The sequence below is a fragment of the Gekko japonicus genome, unplaced genomic scaffold (assembly GCF_001447785.1).
Source record: "Gekko japonicus isolate JY-2015 unplaced genomic scaffold, Gekko_japonicus_V1.1 scaffold986, whole genome shotgun sequence".
NCBI lineage: Eukaryota > Metazoa > Chordata > Lepidosauria > Squamata > Gekkonidae > Gekko > Gekko japonicus.
Genome location: NW_015164700.1, coordinates 498,721 through 518,518, shown reverse-complemented (window position 1 = coordinate 518,518; position 19,798 = coordinate 498,721). Strand labels below are relative to the sequence as shown.

General features: G+C 45.2%; 1 protein-coding gene across 1 annotated transcript in view; it reads left to right on the top strand.

Annotated features, from left to right (window-relative positions):
* SCTR (secretin receptor) overlaps positions 1-18,187 on the top strand; it is a 31,408-nt gene extending 13,221 nt beyond the window's left edge. Inside the window, exons 4-12 of the mRNA XM_015409501.1 lie at positions 4,082-4,179; positions 6,063-6,198; positions 6,939-7,092; positions 7,192-7,252; positions 11,141-11,207; positions 11,304-11,395; positions 13,013-13,151; positions 15,400-15,441; positions 17,695-18,187. Coding sequence (XP_015264987.1) covers positions 4,082-4,179; positions 6,063-6,198; positions 6,939-7,092; positions 7,192-7,252; positions 11,141-11,207; positions 11,304-11,395; positions 13,013-13,151; positions 15,400-15,441; positions 17,695-17,901 — 996 coding nt within the window. The 3' untranslated portion in view covers positions 17,902-18,187. The remainder of the gene's footprint in view (positions 1-4,081; positions 4,180-6,062; positions 6,199-6,938; positions 7,093-7,191; positions 7,253-11,140; positions 11,208-11,303; positions 11,396-13,012; positions 13,152-15,399; positions 15,442-17,694) is intronic.
* The last annotated feature ends 1,611 nt before the right edge of the window (positions 18,188-19,798 follow it).

The following is a 19,798-nucleotide window of genomic DNA, read 5'->3' as shown; positions in this document are numbered from 1 at the left end:
GCTCCCGTGGCGAACCCGAGGCTTCCCACCGAAGATGCGGAGTAAAAAACTAGTACCTCTGAGCGGGGGGGGGGCGCCTGATCGCATTTCCGGTGGTAGGTTGTGGCATCCGGTGCCCGCCCATGTCTCATCGCTAAAAGGTTTTTTTCTTCAAGTCTCCACGGGATGCGCACAAGCACCCAACGGCGCATGCGCACACTTCATTTAAAAACAAACAACACAGCCCCCTCCTCTTTTCCGTACCCCTCCCACTCCTGGCTTGGCCTGCTCGAGAGGAACTCTCTGCACCGGGCGGCAGAGGGGGAGGTGCAGGGGGCGTGTGGTGGGAGGGCGGCCCGGCTGAAGCTCCTCCTGGAGGGGATCGGATGGAGGACACGTTGCATTCCTCTGCAGCCCTGGAAGGGGTTAAAGCCTTTTGTTAGGGAGGCCGCTTCTTTGCCGCGCATCAGGATTGTCCTGTGATCGGCACCTCCCCCCTAACCACGGGACTTTGACAGGACCTCATCGGGACGTCTGATCGCGCAGCCGCGTGTTATTTTGCTCCGGGGCAAACAGCCACGCTTCCCCCCCACATTTTCCTGCCCGTGTGACCGGGGCCAAAATATGGAAGAACAGCTACAGATATGGCAAAAGTCTATGGTGTCGGTGGTTTGAATGAACACACAATTGCTGTATTATGAGGCATTTGTTTTCAGGGCACCTGCCTTATCCTGAGACAGACCATTGGTCCATCAAGCTCAGTATTGTCTTCTCTTCGACTCTCCGGACTTTCAGTCAGGAAGTCAGACTTTTCCACTAGCTAGATTCAGTTGGGTAGCTGTGTTGGTCTGAAGTAGCTGCTGCTGAAGACTGCTTCCTCACAGAGGTCTCTCTTCATCATGGCTTCAAAACTTGAGTGCCTTTTTTGTTTGGTGAGCTTCCACATGATGTTGCTATGTTATCAGCCTGTACCTTCCGGAAGGAATGGGGTACATTTTCTTGCCCTACAAAAGTCCTGTCCATTTCTGTGCATTTGTTGTGGTCAGCCTGTTGTGAGCACCATGTTTCCAGCAATAACCAAAAGGGTGTGTGTGTGTCAAGTTGTCACAGTGACAACGGAAAGCCAGTGCAGAGTTGCTGCTGAATACATATGGAATGGAGAAGCTGGAAAAAAGATGGAGGAAAGTGTGCAGAAAACTCCCATGTGTGGAAGCTCTGCATTTACAGTAGTGATAAAAGCAATGCAGGTAACCATTACCATGTGGAAGCATCCCAAGATCCTTTCTCTACATTTAGAATGCTAGGTTCACCTTTCTTATGGCTGGCTGCTTGGTAGACAGCATGACGGAGATCTGGAAAATCAAGAAAACTAGCAGCACCTAGTGACAGAACATAGTATTGTCCAATCAGAACAAACAAAAAAATCCTTCAAAATAGACTGATCTGTTCTGTGGGAGCAGACCATTGTAGCAATGCCCACAAGACAGCATCCATAAGAGTAGATACAGCAACCAAACAACAATAGCTGACCAGACAAAGGAGATCACCACCCTGAGATAATTCTTCCCCCCTCCACTTAGGGTTAAATAGAAAGAATCAAAGACTTGTGTGGAGTACAATCAAAGGAACAAAAATAAATTTACAATAATGTGTAAAGTTACTCTGAGTCTGGTTAATTTTTTTTTTGTAAACTGGGTTTATAAAGTTGGGATTGAATGGTGGATATTACTTATACAGAAAGGAAATGGTGGTTTGAACCCTACAAATGAAAGAGCTCATGGAGGCAGACATCCCCTGCCTTCCACAGCTGAGCAATTTCTTTGCCGATGAAGAGGCTGGGGTGATGATTTTCACAAATTCTGTCTCCTCCCTGCAGCTTCGCTTGCTGCAGGGCATTTTGTCCGGGATAGCCCCCTATCAACACAAAGACAATTTGGGAGGGTTTTTTGTTTTTGTTTTTGGAGGGGCCACAGGAAGTGGTGGCGGCTACAAGCATGGACGGCTTCAAAAGGGAATTAGATAAGCATATGGAGCAGAGGTCCATCAGTGGCTATTAGCCCCGAGGTATAGATAGGGACTCTGGGGCAAGTGATGCTCTGTCTTCTTGGTGCTGGGGGGGGGTCAACAGTGGGAGGGCTTCTAATGTCCTGGCCCCACTGCTGGACCTCCTGATGGCACTGGTATTTCTGGCCACTGTGTGATACAGAGTGTTAGACTGGATGGGCCTTTGGCCCGATCCAACATTGGCGTCTCTTATGTTCTTATGTATTGGGGAAGGTGGAGAAGATCCAGTTCTGTGAGTTCCTTGTACTTGTGCCTTGTAGGATTCAACCTAGTGCTTGTGCTAAGTAAACAGAGGTCAGTCTTAATCAAGTCACGTCTGCATCAGGATTTGAGTCAAGACATCCACACAGGGAAGATTCCTTGATATGCAGTCCTGGCAATGGAAAATCACCCTTGTAGAACCTTCATTGCTTCAGCAAATGCCTCTGCATTTCCGGTAGCCAGGACTGCATTCTGGCACCCACCTACTCCTCCATCACTGCCAGAATGCTTTTTCCTGGGATTTTGAAAAAAAAATGGTAGTAGATGTATTGCTACAGTGTAATGAATGATGCTACAGTGACAGACCTACTAACAAAAAAGTGTGCTGGTGGCAGGAGGGGAGGTTGGGGGGCATGATGGTGCAAGGTGGGGACGGGGAGGTGTGGAAATTGATGTCCCAGCTACATGGCTCCCAAACCTTCTCTGAGTCTGCTTTTTTAAAATGAAAGTGGTCGATTAAACGATAATTTGATGTCGAAGGGAAAAAACCCAACATTGCAGTTTTACAGGGAATATGGAGCAAAACCTCCACATGAAAGCAACCTTAGATCAAGGATGGGTGGCAGGCTGAGGCAGGGCACAGAAAAATATAGGTACACAGAGTAAGAACCTGGATTGCAGAGGCCAAAACTGGATCAGAAAAGGCAGAGCCGGTCCAAGAAGTACGCAGATCAGTACTTAATAGATGGAGGGGATCATCAAGAAATAAGGGCTCTTTTTGTAGCAGGAACTCCTTTGCATATTAGGCCACACACCCCTAATGTAGCCAATCCTCCAAGAGCTTACAGTAGCCCCTGTAGGAAGAGCTCTGTCAGCTCTTGGAGGATTGGCTACATTAGGGGGGGTGTCACCTAATATGCAAAGGAGCTCCTGCTACAAAAAGAGCCCTTGTCATCCAGTTATACAATGGATATGGTCTTCTCATCACTGCCACTCCCTACATATCTGCTGAAGTACTCATAGACACTATTGTGGTTAGACACATGACCACCTATAATGTCTTCCCAGATTTTAACAGTGCTGTGGACTTGGGCCCTGGTAGGTTGGTCCTATTTTTCAAAGACTAGTTTTTAAAGCACATTATCATCATGATCATCATTATTTTCCATAATAATATATTCCTGGATAGAGAATTAGGAAGAGGATGTGTGAGAGATTCTTCAACTAGTTTCTCTCACTGTAGCCTTTCCTCCAAAAGCCCATATTAAACATGATATGGGATACATAAAAGAAGCATACCTGTTCAGGATTAATTGTGACTGGCATTAAGCTTAAATTGGGCCTGGTTCTACACATGCAGCATTAGCAGTGCATTGCAGCCTGTCTCTCCAAGCCACTGGTTCCTTGTACACCAGTGCTACAAGTGTAGGTACAGGACAGGTGACCTGCTTTAAATAGGACGCTGGCTACCCTGCATAGATGTGTTTCTTTGTCAGGCTGTGGCATACTTTACAAACTCCTTTCCCTTCCCCTCCCCACAACAGACACCCTGTGAGGTAGGTGGGTCTGAGAGAGCTCTTGACAGAAACTGCTCTTTTTCAAGGACAGCTCTTATCAGAACTATGGCTTGCCCAAGGTCATCCAGCCAGGTGCAAGTGGAGGAGTGGGGAATCAAACCCAGTTCCCCCAGATTAGAGTCCGCACACTTAACCACTACACCAAACTGGCTCTGCATGTTGTAAACTAACAACGGTGACAACAAGATGATGAATTGGGTGAATTCCTAGTGTGAACACATTTCTGCCTGAACTAAGTGCTGTCGTATGTCTTTTCACAGCAGTCTTATATTATGAAGTTAAATATTGCATACACTGTTGGATACAGTTTCTCCCTGGCGGCCCTGACAGTGGCCTTAGGCATTCTGGCTTCTTTCAGGTGAGGAAAAATTCTTTTTTTCTATATTTTCATTTGCTTTCCTTCTCGGGTGAATCCTTTAATAGACAAAATGATAGTATCTGCAGTTGTTGAATGGAATTTTGGACGAACGAACAATTAGGACTGCATGACTATAGAAAGCAGAGGACGGAATAAGCCCAAAGTTGTAAAGAACCAAATTTATTAATCTTCAAACTACATTGGCATGAAATCTCCCCACCCTCCCACCGTACCATCAAGACATCCTCCCCCCTGCAAAGCATTGTTGTTCCCTGTGCCATTCTTACTACTGATAGGCTCTAAAGATCTTTTCTTCCCGTCTCCCTGTCCCTTGAAACACTACCCGTGGAGGTTGGGGGGAATCTCAAGAACCATGTGGAAGTGTAATATGGGATCCTGTGGTGGGTGTGTGTGGGGGAATCAGCAAAAGTCTCCCCCATTTGTTAGTGGAGATGACTTTGCAGCCTATGCTGTGTTTTATGGATTGTATTTTAAATATATTTTTACACAACAAATTTAAATTCTTTTAAATATGCTGGTTTCTTATGAAGAACTTGTAGAAAGGAGTCTTGGCATTCTCGCAAAACTGTAAACTATTGTTTTCTCTATTATTATTTTATCAATTATTTGTTACCTGTATTACTTATCAATTATTTGTTACCTGCACTAATTTTCTATTTATTGTATATTTTCAGTCTATTCTATGTTTGAAATATGATGTACACCACCCTGAGCCCTCGGGGGGAAGGCGGTTTATCATTTAATAAATAAATAAATATAACAAATAAATAAAATATATTGACAAGATAGCAAGATGTAACCTTATGAAGTAAGAAGCAAATCTTGTATCCTTGGGTAGTGTGTCAGTATTCTTAGTTAAAACAGTTTCCATCATGTATGCCATCCTAAGAACACTGGAGGAAAGGTGGACTAAGGATACTATAAAAGGGTAAAGGTTCCCTTGCTCGAAAGCCAGTCGAGTCCGACTCTAGGGTTGCGGTGCTCATCTCCGTTTCCAAGCCGAAGAGCCAGCGCTGTCCGAAGACGTTTCCGTGGTCATGTGGCCGGCATGACTAAACACCAAGGCTCACGGAACGCTGTTCCCTTCCTACGGAAGCGGTACCTATTTATCTACTTGCAATATCTTGCTTTCAAACTGCTAGGTTGGCAGGAGAAGGATGCTTTAGACAGAGATAATGGATTGGATCCAAATGCTGTTGGTTTTTCTGACATAGATAAGGTGACAACTGGTTCATTATAATGGTGAGAGTTTTTGGAAGCTTTCAGTTTTTATCATGTCATGATATTGTAATCAGATTAGGCACTGGCATTAGATCACTGTTGATGGGGTACTTAAGAGTACTCAGGGATCTTTTTGTAGAAAAAGCCCAGCAGGAACTCATTAGCATAATAGGCCACACCCAACAGCAGGCCGGGGCCTTTTTTTGTAGCAGGAACTCCTTTGCATGTTAGGCCACCCCCCCCTAATGTAGCCAATCCTAATGAGTTTCTGCTGTTGAGTGTGGCCTATTATGCTAATGAGTTCATGCTGGGCGTGGCCAACTTGGGAGCCAGCTGGAACTCTGTTCCTGTGCGTTCCTGCCCCAAAATAGCCCTGAGAGTACTTAAGGGTTCAATCTGATTTGAAGGGCATAGAAGAACACTTCCTGCGCATGCAGAAAGTCCCAGGTTTAATCTCTGGCAACTCCAATTAAAGGATCTCAGGTAGCTAAACCTGCGACCCTGGAGATAGTTTACAGTTAAAATTCTTAAACTGGAGGGATCTCTGTAGTGAGCAGATGTATATATTCATATGACTGCTGAGATCACTGAGAAATTTCCTATTCAGAAACCAGCACTATTTTTTTCTTTTTGGAGCACAGACGACTTCGCTGTACAAGGAATTACATCCATATGCATCTGTTTGCATCATTCATTTTGCGAGCCATGGCAAACTTCATCAAAGATGCTGTACTGTCTGAAGATACCGATGATTCTGTCTACTGTGGATTATTCATGGTAAGAAAGAGGAGTTGGAAACAGCTTTAAGGAAAAAAAGAGACTGAACATTATTCTAGGTGTGTACGTTCAATTTGTTTATGAAGAACTGAACTAATCAACCACAGTCAAGGCCTAGTCCATGCGGATCTTTTTGTAGCAGGAACTCCTTTGCATATTAGGTGACACACCCCTAATGTAGCCAATCCTCCAAGAGCTTACAGAGCTCTTCTACTGCTACTACTGTAAACTCTTGGAGGATTGGCTACATTAGGGGTGTGTCGTCTAATATGCAGAGGAGTTCCTGCTACAAAAAGAGCCCTGCAAGTCCCGAGTCGGATCAAACTGAGATCATAATATCTAGTTCTCTTTGATTTGTAAGGACAATTACAAGTGTGTGTGTTGGGGGAGAATGGCCAGATTAACCAAATGAAACTACCACAAGACCATACAAAAGAAGAGAAATTAAAATACCAAACAGGTTTAAACACAATTATGGTTATCAAGTCATGTAATGTCATGAACCCATTCTAGAGAATGAATCAAGGTACATTGATTATACAAGGAAGTAAATATGAACCTGGGAGAATCTGTAATAAATTTGCAAATGTGGGTACTGTTCATGACTTACAAGACTGCATTTCATTTTGGATCTATTGACAATCTTGTAAGAAAATTAAGATTTGTGCTCGTGATGAAGTCTGTGTAAGAGGCAGACAGAGAGATAAGTCATCAGTCATATTCTCTTTTTGTTTCTTCAGGTAAGATGTAAGATTGCCATGGTCTTCTTCCACTTCTGCATTATGTCTAACTACAGCTGGCTTCTCGTGGAAGGGCTATACCTTCATACTTTGCTAGTGATTTCTTTCTTCTCAGAAAGAAAGTACTTCTGGTGGTTTGTGGTTTTGGGATGGGGTAAGGATAACTTTTGTTTTCAGTCAAAATATTCAGTTTGCTTGTGACTTCTTTTGCATGAGTAAGGACTAATAAAAAAAAATTAACTCACCACTACAGGCACCCCGACCCTGTTCATTATGGCTTGGGCCCTAGTCAGAGAATTCCATGAAAATATTGGGTAAGCCACAATTGTATTAACTTTCTCCCACATTTTATGTTTCATAAACTAGTATTGCCTCATCTGTGTGTCTACAAGAAAGCTTTTTACAGCTGCTTTCAATCATCTGTAATCTTCTTATTTTGCAATCTGTAGAAATTTTTGAGAAAAAAGGAGGAGTATGAAATTAGATGAGGGATATGAACACATAAATGCTTTTGTTCCCCCTTTTCAGTTTCAAATCTGTTAAATTCATAACTCCTAGTCAGAGAATCCTAAGAACTGTTCTGAAGGAGCTATGGATTCCCGGTACTCAGGATCCTCACCAAAATGCAGTTTCCAAGGATCAACAGCATGGGTTGGATACTATGAGCTTTTACCACTGGTGAAAAAGGTAGGAAGGACCCCTTTTGACCATGGCAAAGTTTATGCCAGGGATCATAGGAGGAAGGTATACAAAAAGAAATGTGGACTAGGACTGTCGTGAGGAACAGATTTGGGTAAAATCATTCCTCCTCTGTCTTGCACTAGCAGAAAAGCTGGCAGGATCCAGCCTCATGTCAATACATCTGGTTTCAGGCCACAGTTCTATCACTAACCATGTGAGTTTTAAGTCTGGAAGTAACTTTACAAAAGTGATACTCATTTGAACACCACAGAAACAAAACCTCTATAAAAGCCCTCCCAGACCATGAACTGTCTGAATTCAAATTGCATTTGCAGATGTATGACTGCATTTGTTATGCTTTCCAGAGGGGTAGTCACATTATTCTGTTGTTGCATCTTAACAATTCACAAATGTATTGTTGCATAAACCTTTGTATTATGATATTTTCCCATTCACCAGTTAGAGCTTTTTGCAAAAAAATCTCATCAAGCAAGAATAACATTGTATATTTTAAAAAGTGCATTAAGAGCCTCAGGTCAAAGGGTGAAAGGGGAAAGCTATACATTTGAGCTTAAGAACTATATGAGAATAAAGTGACAGAAGTAACCATACCTTAGGCTAGCTAAGTATCTATTTTATAGTAAAGAGCTGAGAGAGTTGATGAGGCCACAGGAGAAAACACTACCATTCTTGGGAAGTGGAGATATAAATGACATGTTTTTATATCTTTATAGCAATTCTATGAGGTAGAGCTTGAGAAACAGTAGCTGGTGGTTAAGCAAGGATTTTGACCCAGATTTCCCAAGTCTAACACTATGTTAGCTAATGACACATCCCTAGGTGATTCACAGATGAATGGGTGAACTGAAGTGGCTGATGCAGCTCTGTCAGTGATGGTTCATCTGTGGTGACTTTTTCACACTTGCAAATTATGACAATATTGCAGTGATCATCAAAAAGATGAATGTGCACATGCCTTTAAAGGTAAAGGTTTCCCTGGCTCAACAGCTAGTCGAATCCGACTCTAGGGGGCAATGCTCATCTCTGTTTCCAAGCCGAAGAGTCAGCGCTGTCCAAAGACTTCTCCGTGGTCATGTGGCAGGGCTCTTTTTGTTGAAAAAGCCCAGCAGGAACTCATTAGCATAATAGGCCACACCCAACAGCAGGGACTCATTAGCATATTGGGCCACACCCTTGACAGCACAGCTCATTAGCACATTAGGCCGCACCCACATGCTACCAGAAGTGTGGTTATCCAACCACACCCACCTTTTGCTTGTTATTCTGTTTACCTTGTTTGTTGTCAAATCCCAGGGCCTTTTTTTGTAGCAGGAACTCCTTTGCATGTTAGGCCACACACCCCTAATGTAGCTAATCCTAATGAGTTTCTGCTGTTGGGTGTGGCCTATTATGCTAATGAGTTCCTGCTGGGCGTGGCCAACTTGGGAGCCAGCCAGAACTCCGTTCCTGTGCGTTCCTGCCCCAAAAGAGCCCTGCGGTATGACTAAACGCCGAGGTACACGGATCACTGTTACTTTTCCACCGAAGCAGTACCTATTTATCTACTTGCAATTTCTTGCTTTTGAACTGCTAGGATGGCAGGAACTGGGGCCAGAGACGGGAGCTCACTCCATCACGTGACACTAGGGTCTTGAACTGCCGAACTACAGACCTTCCGGTCTGCAGCTCAGCATCTTAACCTCTGAGCCACCGCTTAGACATACATAAATCATGTTTTTCAAAATATTTCTGTCCGGTCTTTTCATTACAGATCTCCAAGATGGCTAACAGGGAAAAAAAATTGTGTAAAAAACAAAATGCAAATTAAGACCACATTAAAAAAACTATAGCAACAAAGCTGCTAAAACAATAGATCATAGCCTAAAAAAATCTGTGAGGAATGTGACCTCTCTTCCTGTTTCTCCCTCACACTGCAGCACCCACCAGATTTTTTTCCTGGGGGGATCCATGATTGCTCAGGAGCAGCAGGGGGCAAATGAGGTCTGCAGTGTGAATGGGCAATCAACCGAATTATCCCCCTCCTCCAATGAGAGAAGTGCCCTCATAATTGGAAACAAATGGTTGGTTATAAGTCTGTAAAAGCCAGACATAACTCACAGTTGCAGCACAATGGAGGGTTGAAAACAACCATGACATTCCAAAACCTCTTTGGCAGAGAGAACTGCCCTGACTTGCAAGTTAAAACCTAGGGTGAGCCAAGTGGGGGCACCCTACATAGAAAGGAACAGGGGTCATTTCCTGCAGGAGTGCACAGGAGCGGAGCTCCGGCAGTAAGGAGCCCAGGGGGCGGGCACATGCAACAAGCCCCGCCCCTTGCTCCCAGCAGCCCTCAGCTGGGCCACGAGGAGCAAGAAGCAGCCAGGTAAGTTGCAGAGCCCCCCCCCCCGGCCCGCCTTCAGGTACAAGCTCTCCCTCCTCTGTGAGGGCAGATCTATGCGTCCCCCCCCCCATAGCTAGCAATCCAAAACAGTCCAGTGGAGCCTGAGTGGTGGGTGTTGCCTTCTGACAAACTTCCGGTGATGTCAGGGGGTGTGGCATATGCAAACGAGTTATGCTAATGAGTTATGCTAATGAGCTCCTGCACCTCTTTTTCTACGAAATGACCCCTGGAAAGGAATGTCTATAATTCCCTGGGACACACCGGTTGGCGAAGCCACTGAGAACAGAGACTCCAGGGAGGATCTTAGGGTGGGGGAAGAAAACATATGGGAGTCGGTGATCATGCAGAACAGAACATGTAGAAAACAGAAGTGTGAATGGACCATACTTAGGACTCCTTACCTTACTAGGAACTTGAAAATGTCTTGAGCTCTCCTGGAATCATAACCTTTCTCTTATCAGTGTGCTCTCCCTGCTTGTAATGGACAATTGAGTTTCCTCTAATGGTGCAACTTCCAAATAATTTTCATAACCATGATGGATGCCAAGCTGTATCTGGGGGAGGGATTTTGCTCTACAGTATTTTTATTCTATACAGTATTTTTATTTATAATAAAAGGATTCAGGGCTATTTTTGGGCAGGAACGCGCAGGAACGGAGTTCTGGCTGGCTCCCAAGTTAACCACGCCCAGCAGGAACTCATTAGCATAATAGGCCACGCCCAATAGCAGGAACTCATTAGGATTGGCTACATTAGGGGGTGTGTGGCCTAACATGCAAAGGAGTTCCTGCTACAAAAAAAAGCCCTGGGTTTTGACAACAAACAAGGTAAACAGAATAAGAAGCAAAAGGTGGGTGTGGCTGGATGACCACACTTCTGGTAACATAGGGGTGTAGCCTAATGTGCTAATGAGCTGTGCTGGCAGGGGTATAATGATAATGAGTTTCTGCTGTTGGGTGTGGCCTATTATGCTAATGAGTTCCTGCTGGGCTTTTTCTACAAAAAGAGCCCTGAAAGGATTATAAAATTTCCTGCAACATGAAGTCATGTCGACAGGTACTATAAATTCTGTTACGCTTGGCTGATTGAAACATCATAACTAATTTTTCTATCTTCACAGATGTTGGGACACTAATCCGACAAACGTCTGGTGGATCATTCGAGGCCCTGTGCTGGTATCTATTGTTGTAAGTCAGTTTCCCAATTTTCTGTACTGTAGGCTGAAATGTGGATAAGGTCACAACACATCTTTAAAATATAATGTCAACTTGTTATTTTTGCAGATAAATTTCATTCTCTTTATCAATACTTTAAGAATTTTGATGGGAAAGCTTAGATGGCCAGACGGAAGGGGTAATGATGCAAATCAATACAGGTAAGTTAACTTCTTTAAAAGTACAAAAGCCTGCAGTTATGTGTCACAGATGAACAAACTCTCTTCTGCTCAGTTTGGAATGGCCTCAGAAATAATAAATTTTCTGGAAAAATACTTGGGGAAAAGTTCACCTTTCCCCAAGAGTTTACCTGTAGCTTGTTTTGTTGTCACGCATGCACTGATAGCAGCAAGCACATACACATTTCCCCTGGAACTGTGGTAAAGAAAATGTGTTCCTTGGCATTATTTATTGCTATCTTTAATTCTGAGGCTTTTAAAGAAAAAAACAACAACAACCATGTCCACTGGAGCAGTTTGGTACTGTTGCAGAAGTGTGAACTATATACACAGGAAGAAAGTTTATTTCTTCCAAAGAAGCAGGGGTGGTAATCTTGTTTTGATTATTTTTACCTCCTTGGAATACCATTGTATTCTAATGCATAGAAAAAAATATTTTTAATAATTTTGACCAATAGACCATATGCGTTTTGGCCCCACTGAGGAAGGCCCGAAGGGGCTGAAATGCGTATGGTCTATTGGTCAAAAGTTTTACCCATCAATTGGACATGTAGAGCTAGCAGCTCTGAATGTTATAAGCTTTGGACTATTTGGACTATTTGGACTATTTCTTTTAACCTTATGTATGCTTTACTTATGTGTACACCATAATAATAAATATTTGGCATGGGAGATAAAAGAGCAAAAGAAGCATGTCTAAGAAAACAGCCCCTAACACAACAGACCAGGTGTTCGGCTGGACAGCATTCTATGGCAAGTAAGGCCCAAGCCTGACAACAGAAGCATGTAATCCAGCACTTTTATTAGTTAAACTTGCCTTATTGACTGCTCGCAACCCTGTCATAACTAAAATCAACTTGGTTACTGCTGCTGGAAAATATGATGGTTTGGATGGGTGGGGAGCTGAAAAACTACCTGGCCATCATAATGGTCTTCTGTGCAGCAGAGTACAGAACTGGGTGCAAGGCTCCTGGTACTGGAATTAACTGGATGTTCCTAACAACACCTATCAGGGTGTAAGCCCCATCAAATAGACCCGGGTAGGATTCTGAGTAGAACTGCTTGTTTGTTTGTTTGTTTGTTTGTTTATTAATCAGACATAAAATACAATAACAAAAAAAATTGAATTTAAGAGCTTTTAAGCTACAGTTCCCGTAACTTGAATATTAATGCACCAAATTTAGCAACTTGACATGTGATCTTAGAATTATTGTCAGATAAAGACCAGTGAAGCCTTGCTTTATGAGTAGAACGGCTTAAGATTGCTCTCTCTTCCATGCTCAAAACACTGCAGACAGCATGTTGGCAATGCAGGAATCCTATGTAAAGCTCTTTGGGGAAAACGAAAGAACAAGGGTAGACTTTAGGGCCAACTTTCTTATAACTTCTAGTTGCACCACCAAAGTATGTGACAAGGAGGACTGGTTTGTAGAGGCAGATATTCTCTGTTTGCCCTGTATATGCTGCCCTTTAAACTGTTGAAGAAATGTCCTCTGCTTGTGCTGCTGTTGCCACAACCTGACATAAGGTCTCAAGGTATATTGAGGTTAACATGACACTCACCCTCTGTCAACATCCCTTTCCTGTTCTTCCTCCTAGGAGACTAGCAAAATCAACACTTGTCCTCATCCCTCTCTTTGGAGTCCATTATATCATCTGTGCTTTTTTCCCGGATGATGCCAACAGTAGCGTCTTGGAGATTCAGATTCTGTTTGAACTAGTCCTAGGATCTTTCCAGGTAATTCTCTTATTAAGAACTTTGCAACTCCTTCAGAACTCTTCTTTCTCAGTTGGCATAGAGTCAGTGAAGGAAACTGCAAATCCTTGAAATGTGAGGACTTTTCTTCTGGCATGGATATCCACTACATGTAACCATACGATAGGGTTGCCAAGTGCGATCTTCGCCGCAGCGGGGGACTCCCGGCTGGCGGCCGGAGCGTGCGGGCCGCATCCTCGTCACTCGGAAGTGACGCGACCACGCCGGGCACACTGGGGGTGGGGCCACGACCATCCAAGGGAAAACCATAGAGTTTTCCGTGGCCCCGCCCCCAGCGTGCCCGGCGTGGTCGCATCACTTCCGGGTGACATGCACGTCGGGGTGGGGTTCCCCCGGGGCCCGATCCACCGGCAGTGGGGAACGGGCCTCTGGGGTGGGGATTTCCCCGCCCCCCCGGGGGGACTTGGCAAGCCTACCATACGAACAAAGTTTGACTCCAGTGGCACCTTTGAGACCAACAAAGTTTTATTCAAGGCATAAGCTTTCGTGTGCAAGCACACTTCTTCAGATATAACCGTTACATATGGGGGGGGGGGTTTAGTTGCCGGGAAGGACATCGTTTCACTGTATCTGAAGAAGTGTGCATGCATACAAAAGCTTATACTTTGAATAAAACTTTGGCCCATGTAACTTGAGTTGTGCACCCCTGCTGTAAAAGAATAGAAAGATGAAGAAAAATTCAGAAATACACATTGGCCGAGGCATGTAAATCTTCTCATAGGAATTCTGATTACGTAACAGCCTAGAAATTCCATTTTTCTCAATGCACGTTAACATGACTAGCAGCCTACCTAGGACCTGTTTCGTCTTATTTCATGTTACTTTTCTTGAAGAGTTACCATGTTGCAAGAAGACTCTGTGGGATAGGAAACACTGCATCCTTTATCAGAATTAGTATTCACCAGACTATATCACACACACACAAAACCTTTATTGGCATGAAAGCACAAAACATCATGGAAATACGGGAAAATACTAAGATGCATCAGTCACTTACACTTGGCTATTCAAGCCTCGTCTTCTGATTGGATAATATAAAATTTTTTGCAACAGCCTCCATTATTTCGCAGTTAGAATTAAGCAGAAGAAAGTGAACAACTGAGTCATCAGAGTGCCAGCTCTTACCCTCTAGCAATGGAGTAATAAAATGAGATCGGATATCCCTATAGAGGGGGCAATGAAGTATGCTGTGTGTAGTGGATTCTATATCTTTTAGAGAGCAAGGACAAAGACCAGACTATATCATGTCACCATTGTTTTCCACATGGCAGACAGCCTTGTGTGCTAATACAATGCAGCGATGACATGGCTTCCACGCAGCAGTTTTCCCTGGCGTTTTTTTTTTTTTAATTGTGATTGAATAGTGGTGTATTGATGTATTTTATATCAATATATGTACAAGACCCTCTCAATTTAATTTTTAATTTTTTTTTAAGTTTTAAAACATTACTCTTAAAAGGTATCTAGCTCCTTTCCTTGCAGAGATATGCCTTTCCCCTTATATCTTCACAGTGAAAGGGAACTTGATATGCACATTGGTATAACAGTATATCAATATAATGGTGTTCAATTGCTGATTGAAAGGGAAAGAAAAAAGCCTCAGTGACAGGGAGTGGAAGTGGCTGTTGTGGGGGAAATGGCCGCAGTGTGGGTAGGACTGTGAAAACGTAAACATTTTCGCTCACACTGCAGCCAACCAGGCTCAGTTGTGATGTTTCTCAAAACTTCAGGGCAAAGCAGATTTGGGAAAGGTAAGAGAAAACCTGTGGAGACCCCAGGAGATGAATGAATGCACGATGCTTTGTGGAAGCAGGAAAAAAACCCCATTTCCTAGAGCATGAAATTTGGGGCAAATAATCCATGTGGCAACACCCATCAAGTATAAGTCACTTGGTCTTTGGAAGGAACTGGCATACAACCAACCAACAACCACCTGCATGTGTAGAAAGTCTATGTTTTGTTTATTTAGGAGTCCAATTAGCCATTTTCAGTTGTATATCTGGTAATACGGGGAGGGCAGGCAGCATGGTGTAGCCCAATCTCGTCAGATCTTGGAAGCTAGGCAGGGTCGGTCCTTGGAAGGGAGACCTCCAGGGAAGACTCTGCAGAGGAAGACAAAGGTGAGCCTGGGGTCGCCATAAGTTGCTCCGTGACATGATGGCACTTTACACACCCACACATCTGGTAATATGGCTCTACTTTGTTTCAGGGTTTTGTTGTGGCTGTGATTTACTGCTTTCTTAATGGCGAGGTAAGCATCCCTCAAACACAAATTTACTATAACTGAAGGTATCCCCCCCCCATTTTATCAATCGCTTGTCACGTCAACCATGCTAGGTTTTTTCTTACACCATGGCTAAGCCATAGGGGCTGATTCGCGTATGGTCCTTATAATGCGGAAAGCTATATTTGGAAAGATACAGTGAGGGAAGATATGGTCCTTTGAAATGAGGGAAGAGCCCCCCCCCCCTTAGTCCAGAGGAAGGGCATACCAAATCTTATGAATCAGACGGAACCAAAATGAGTTCTTGGCTGAGGCCCATTGGGACTGGTGGCACACTACATAAAAAATGGAGGACTAGAGTCCTTGACATACTTCAAGGGTCTTCAGTAGTGTTGCCACCAGTGTCCCCTCTAAGCTGAGTTAGTGTGAGCTAGCTCACAGTTTTTTAGCCTCCAGCTCACAGATTTTTGTCTCAGCTCAAGAAGGATTTATGTGCCCTGGCTCCTGAGCAAATTAAGTTATGCAGTAGCCAAATTGCCCGCTCACAACTTTAATGCCTCCCTTGAGGCAGCTCTGAGCCCATGGTGACAGCTACTGCTGAGGCTCCTCCATTGCCAGACTGCACCGAAGCCTCTGCTGCACCAACTGGAAGTGCCTTGCCCGCCGCCACCACCTGAAGATGCCCTGCTCAGGTGAGGGCCCACTGGCTGCCGAGCTGAGCACCTCCCTGCAGCCCATGCTCCATCCCTGGAACGTTTCTACACTGGGGCATGTTCACCTCCTGGCACTGCTGCACATGGGCATGCCAGGCGGAGGCGCAGCTCAGCTCCATGTTTGACCCCCAGGCGGCAGCCAGCAATCCCGTGATGGTGGCGCTCTAGGCAACCACCTAACTCGTCTCTATGGACGGACCAGCCCTGCCTTCCATGCTGCCAGTCAGTACCCAGAAATGGGGGTATAACTCACCATGCACACAATTGTTTGTGTGGCTCTGGTTGTAGGGGAGAAATAAAATATGTTGTTGCTCTGTTTTATGGTCCATGTGGGGGTGTAGAGGGATTAGAGTACCTCCAGGTGCTTCCTAGCACACTGATCCTGCTGAGGAGCCTCAGATCGGGAGGGGAGGAGGTTCTGCCTTCACCTGTGTCCTGCTCCTCCCTTAGCTTAGCTCATCATGCCCTGGGAGAGGAGTCAGCCTGACATTGTCCTTCTTGGCCCCTGGCTGGAAGGGCTTAAATAGCTTAAAAAGGAGCGGTGGCGCAGGCAGTACAACGCCTGCAGTAACAACACTAGTGAACAGCCACTATGGCTGTTCGAGACCCACCGCGGCCGGGGTGAGCTCCTGGCCCTAGTCCCAGCTCCCGCCCACCCAGCGGCTCGAAAGCATTCGCAAGTAGACAAATGGGTACCTGCCCTAGGTGGCAGGGGGCACCCTCCTCCTGGTGGTGTGTGCCGGGAGTGCTGGCGGCGGTGGCGGTAGCAGCGGTAATGGCGGCAGAACAGCTGGCGACCCAAGGATCTGGCAGCGGCAGAACTGGATGGAGGCGGAGCTGTGGCGGCACGACGGCGAGACGACACAGCGCGGCGGAGCCTGAGGGACGGAAGCCGGAAGCTGCAGTCGGAAGCGGTCGCGTGTCGGAGGAGTCCACCAGAAGCCTACCGGAGGAAGCCGCCAGCCAGCCTGAGGTGCCGGGAACAGCATCCGAAGCCCACCCGGAAAATCAACAAAAAAGAGAGAACGCGCCGCTTGGGTGTCGGTAGGCAGCCCCTCTCCCTTCGAATTGTGGCCCTAGGTTAGGACAAAAACTACGTAGTAGTATACTTGTAAACCGCTCTGAGACCCCTTAGGGGTCAAGGGCGGTATATAAATCGAATTGTCAAGTAAAGTAAAGTAAAGCTCTAGGTCGGCTCTACAGGCCCTGCCACTGTCTCCTGTCCCCTTGACGCTTCCATGCCTTGCAGAGGCCCCATTTCCATGGTGATCGTCTTCAAGGTGCCCGGCCTTGCCTTTGGTACACTGCTGTTCAACTTGGGCTTCCCTAGTGTTCCCTGGTGGCCTTGCATTGTCCTGGTTCTCATTAGCCATATTCATCTTTTGAGGTGGCCCTACTGACCAACTGAGCCACGTTGTCAATGTTGTGGCTGGAGATACTTGGGTGACCATCACCAGCCCCATACAGCTCACACATCCAGAAGCTGGCTGCCCCACGAGCAGATCTTTTGGCTCTTCTTAGGAGTGCTCTCTGTCTTTGAAACTGTACTTTGAAACTTTTCACCTAGGTGCAGCAGGAGATTCGTAGGAAATGGCGGCAGTGGCACTTAAGGAAATACATTCATTTACGCAAGCCTCACAGTTCCTCATCTCAGAACGAAGTGAGTGGATTCACACAGGTGCTGCAGCTGATGAGGCCCAGCCCGCAGGAGCAAAGAAGAACGGATGCCTCAACACCGAGCGAAATGCACCAGCGTAGTGCAGAAAAGAGCTGATTACTTGCTTGGAGGCAGACTCTCATTTGCCTCATCAGGCACCCTGATTACGGATCTGAAAGCTAAATGTGACTCCTAATGAGCTCTGCTTGGAGCCTAGTTTTGCCTGTGGCCTGAATAGTATTATCACCTGGAGTATTTTATGATGAAGATGCATAAACATTCATTTCCTAGAGGAAGATTATTTCTGTTCCGGTCTTGCTTGTTTTTCCTTCTAAAGCTACCACCCTAATTATTTTCTTTCTTGCTCCTTTTAACTGAATTGAGTATTGGATTAAAAAAATAATAATGTTTCCCCCCCCCCGTTCAATATTATATAGCTTACAGTCATTTGGGCCGGAAATGGCCCACGAGCTGCATGTGGTTGTTGAGGAGATTTTTGTGGCCTGGAGACACACTTTAGAAGACAAACTTTCTTTAAAATACAAAGCGAGAAAAGAGCCACATATCTAAAGTTCACCAAATAGGGTTGCCAAATTAAAAATACTTACCAGCGGGGGAGCGTCAAGTCGCTCCGGGAGCCAGTCGGGGATGCGCGCGCGCGCCGCCAGAGCGTCACCAGAAGTGACATCGCACGCTGGGGCGGGGCCACACCATTTGAGGGGAAAACAAAGAGTTTTCCCCTCAAATGGCGTGGCCCCGCCCCCAGCGCGCGACGTCACTTCCGGTGACGCGCACGCCGGGGCGGGGTTCCCCCGGGCCCCAATTCCCCGGTGTCGGGGAACGGGGCCTCCAGGGCGGGGGATTTCCGCCCTACCGGGGGAGTTGGCAGCCCTATCACCAAAATGCACAACAGGTGCAAGCTAGGAGCTGTGGTCACCCCTTCGTAAGACTGCAGATCTTGCAACCATTGTCTACCCTGTTGTCTGGAAGTAAGCTGTAACGATTCCTTGTTGTGTGGGCGTGTCTTTTTAAAAGTTTGGTTGCATGGCTGTGGTAAGTAGACTAGAGTGGTTGAGAGATGCAAGTGTGGTATGAATGGTGGTTGACAGAGAGGGGGAAGGGTTTTGGAAGTGAAAATGAGTGGATGAGTATGTATGTCAGTCAGGTTTTACAGTTACAGGTTTGACAGTTGATAGGTTCAGTTAGTTCTGTGTGTGAAAGGAGAGACAAGCAGTTCTGTGTTGAAGCAGTTATAAGTGGACAGCTGAGGTAGTTCAGTGAGAAACAGAAGGAAAGCTGAGTGTATAGGAAAAAGTAAATGAGAGTTTAATTGAAGACAAGTTATAGGAAAGGCTGTATGTCCTGATAAACTGGAGAGAAACAGTGAACATATATGACCTTGAGTTAAACAAGTGTTACAAAGTTACCTGAAAGATCCCTGTCAGTGAGGGATAAGATTGTGTGATACCAAAGCAATTGTTCATCATTTATACATTACTAGTTACATTGTACAACCCTCTTATTTAGTAGTTATTTCAATAAAACCTCTTTCATCCGAAGTTATACCAGCTCTGAATGAAATACTTCCCAGGACCACATAGATCCCTGTAAGCCTTGAACTCGGTCTACCAAATTAAAAAGAGCAACAGTAAAAGCATAAAGGTTTGGAAATCCTTAAAATTTCCTGGTGGCAGCCGTATATATCCAGTAAAAGAAGATAAAGAACACTTTTAAAGTGAAACCAGACCTCCAGAATAAGGAGGACGCCACATAAGCCTACAGCAATGTGCCTTGAGGCTTCCATAGCAACGAAAATGACACCTGAAACAGACGGTGTTCTCCTTGATAGCCATTATCAGAGCCTGGGGAGAGCACTTGTTGGGGCTGCACCAGCAGGTGTGCTTTCACAGCCTTGAGGATGGCCTGAAAACGTGGGACTGTTCTTACCTTTGCAGCCATCCTTGGATGACTTAAAAAAAATAATTCATAGCAATTTTGTTGTAGGTCCCTGCTT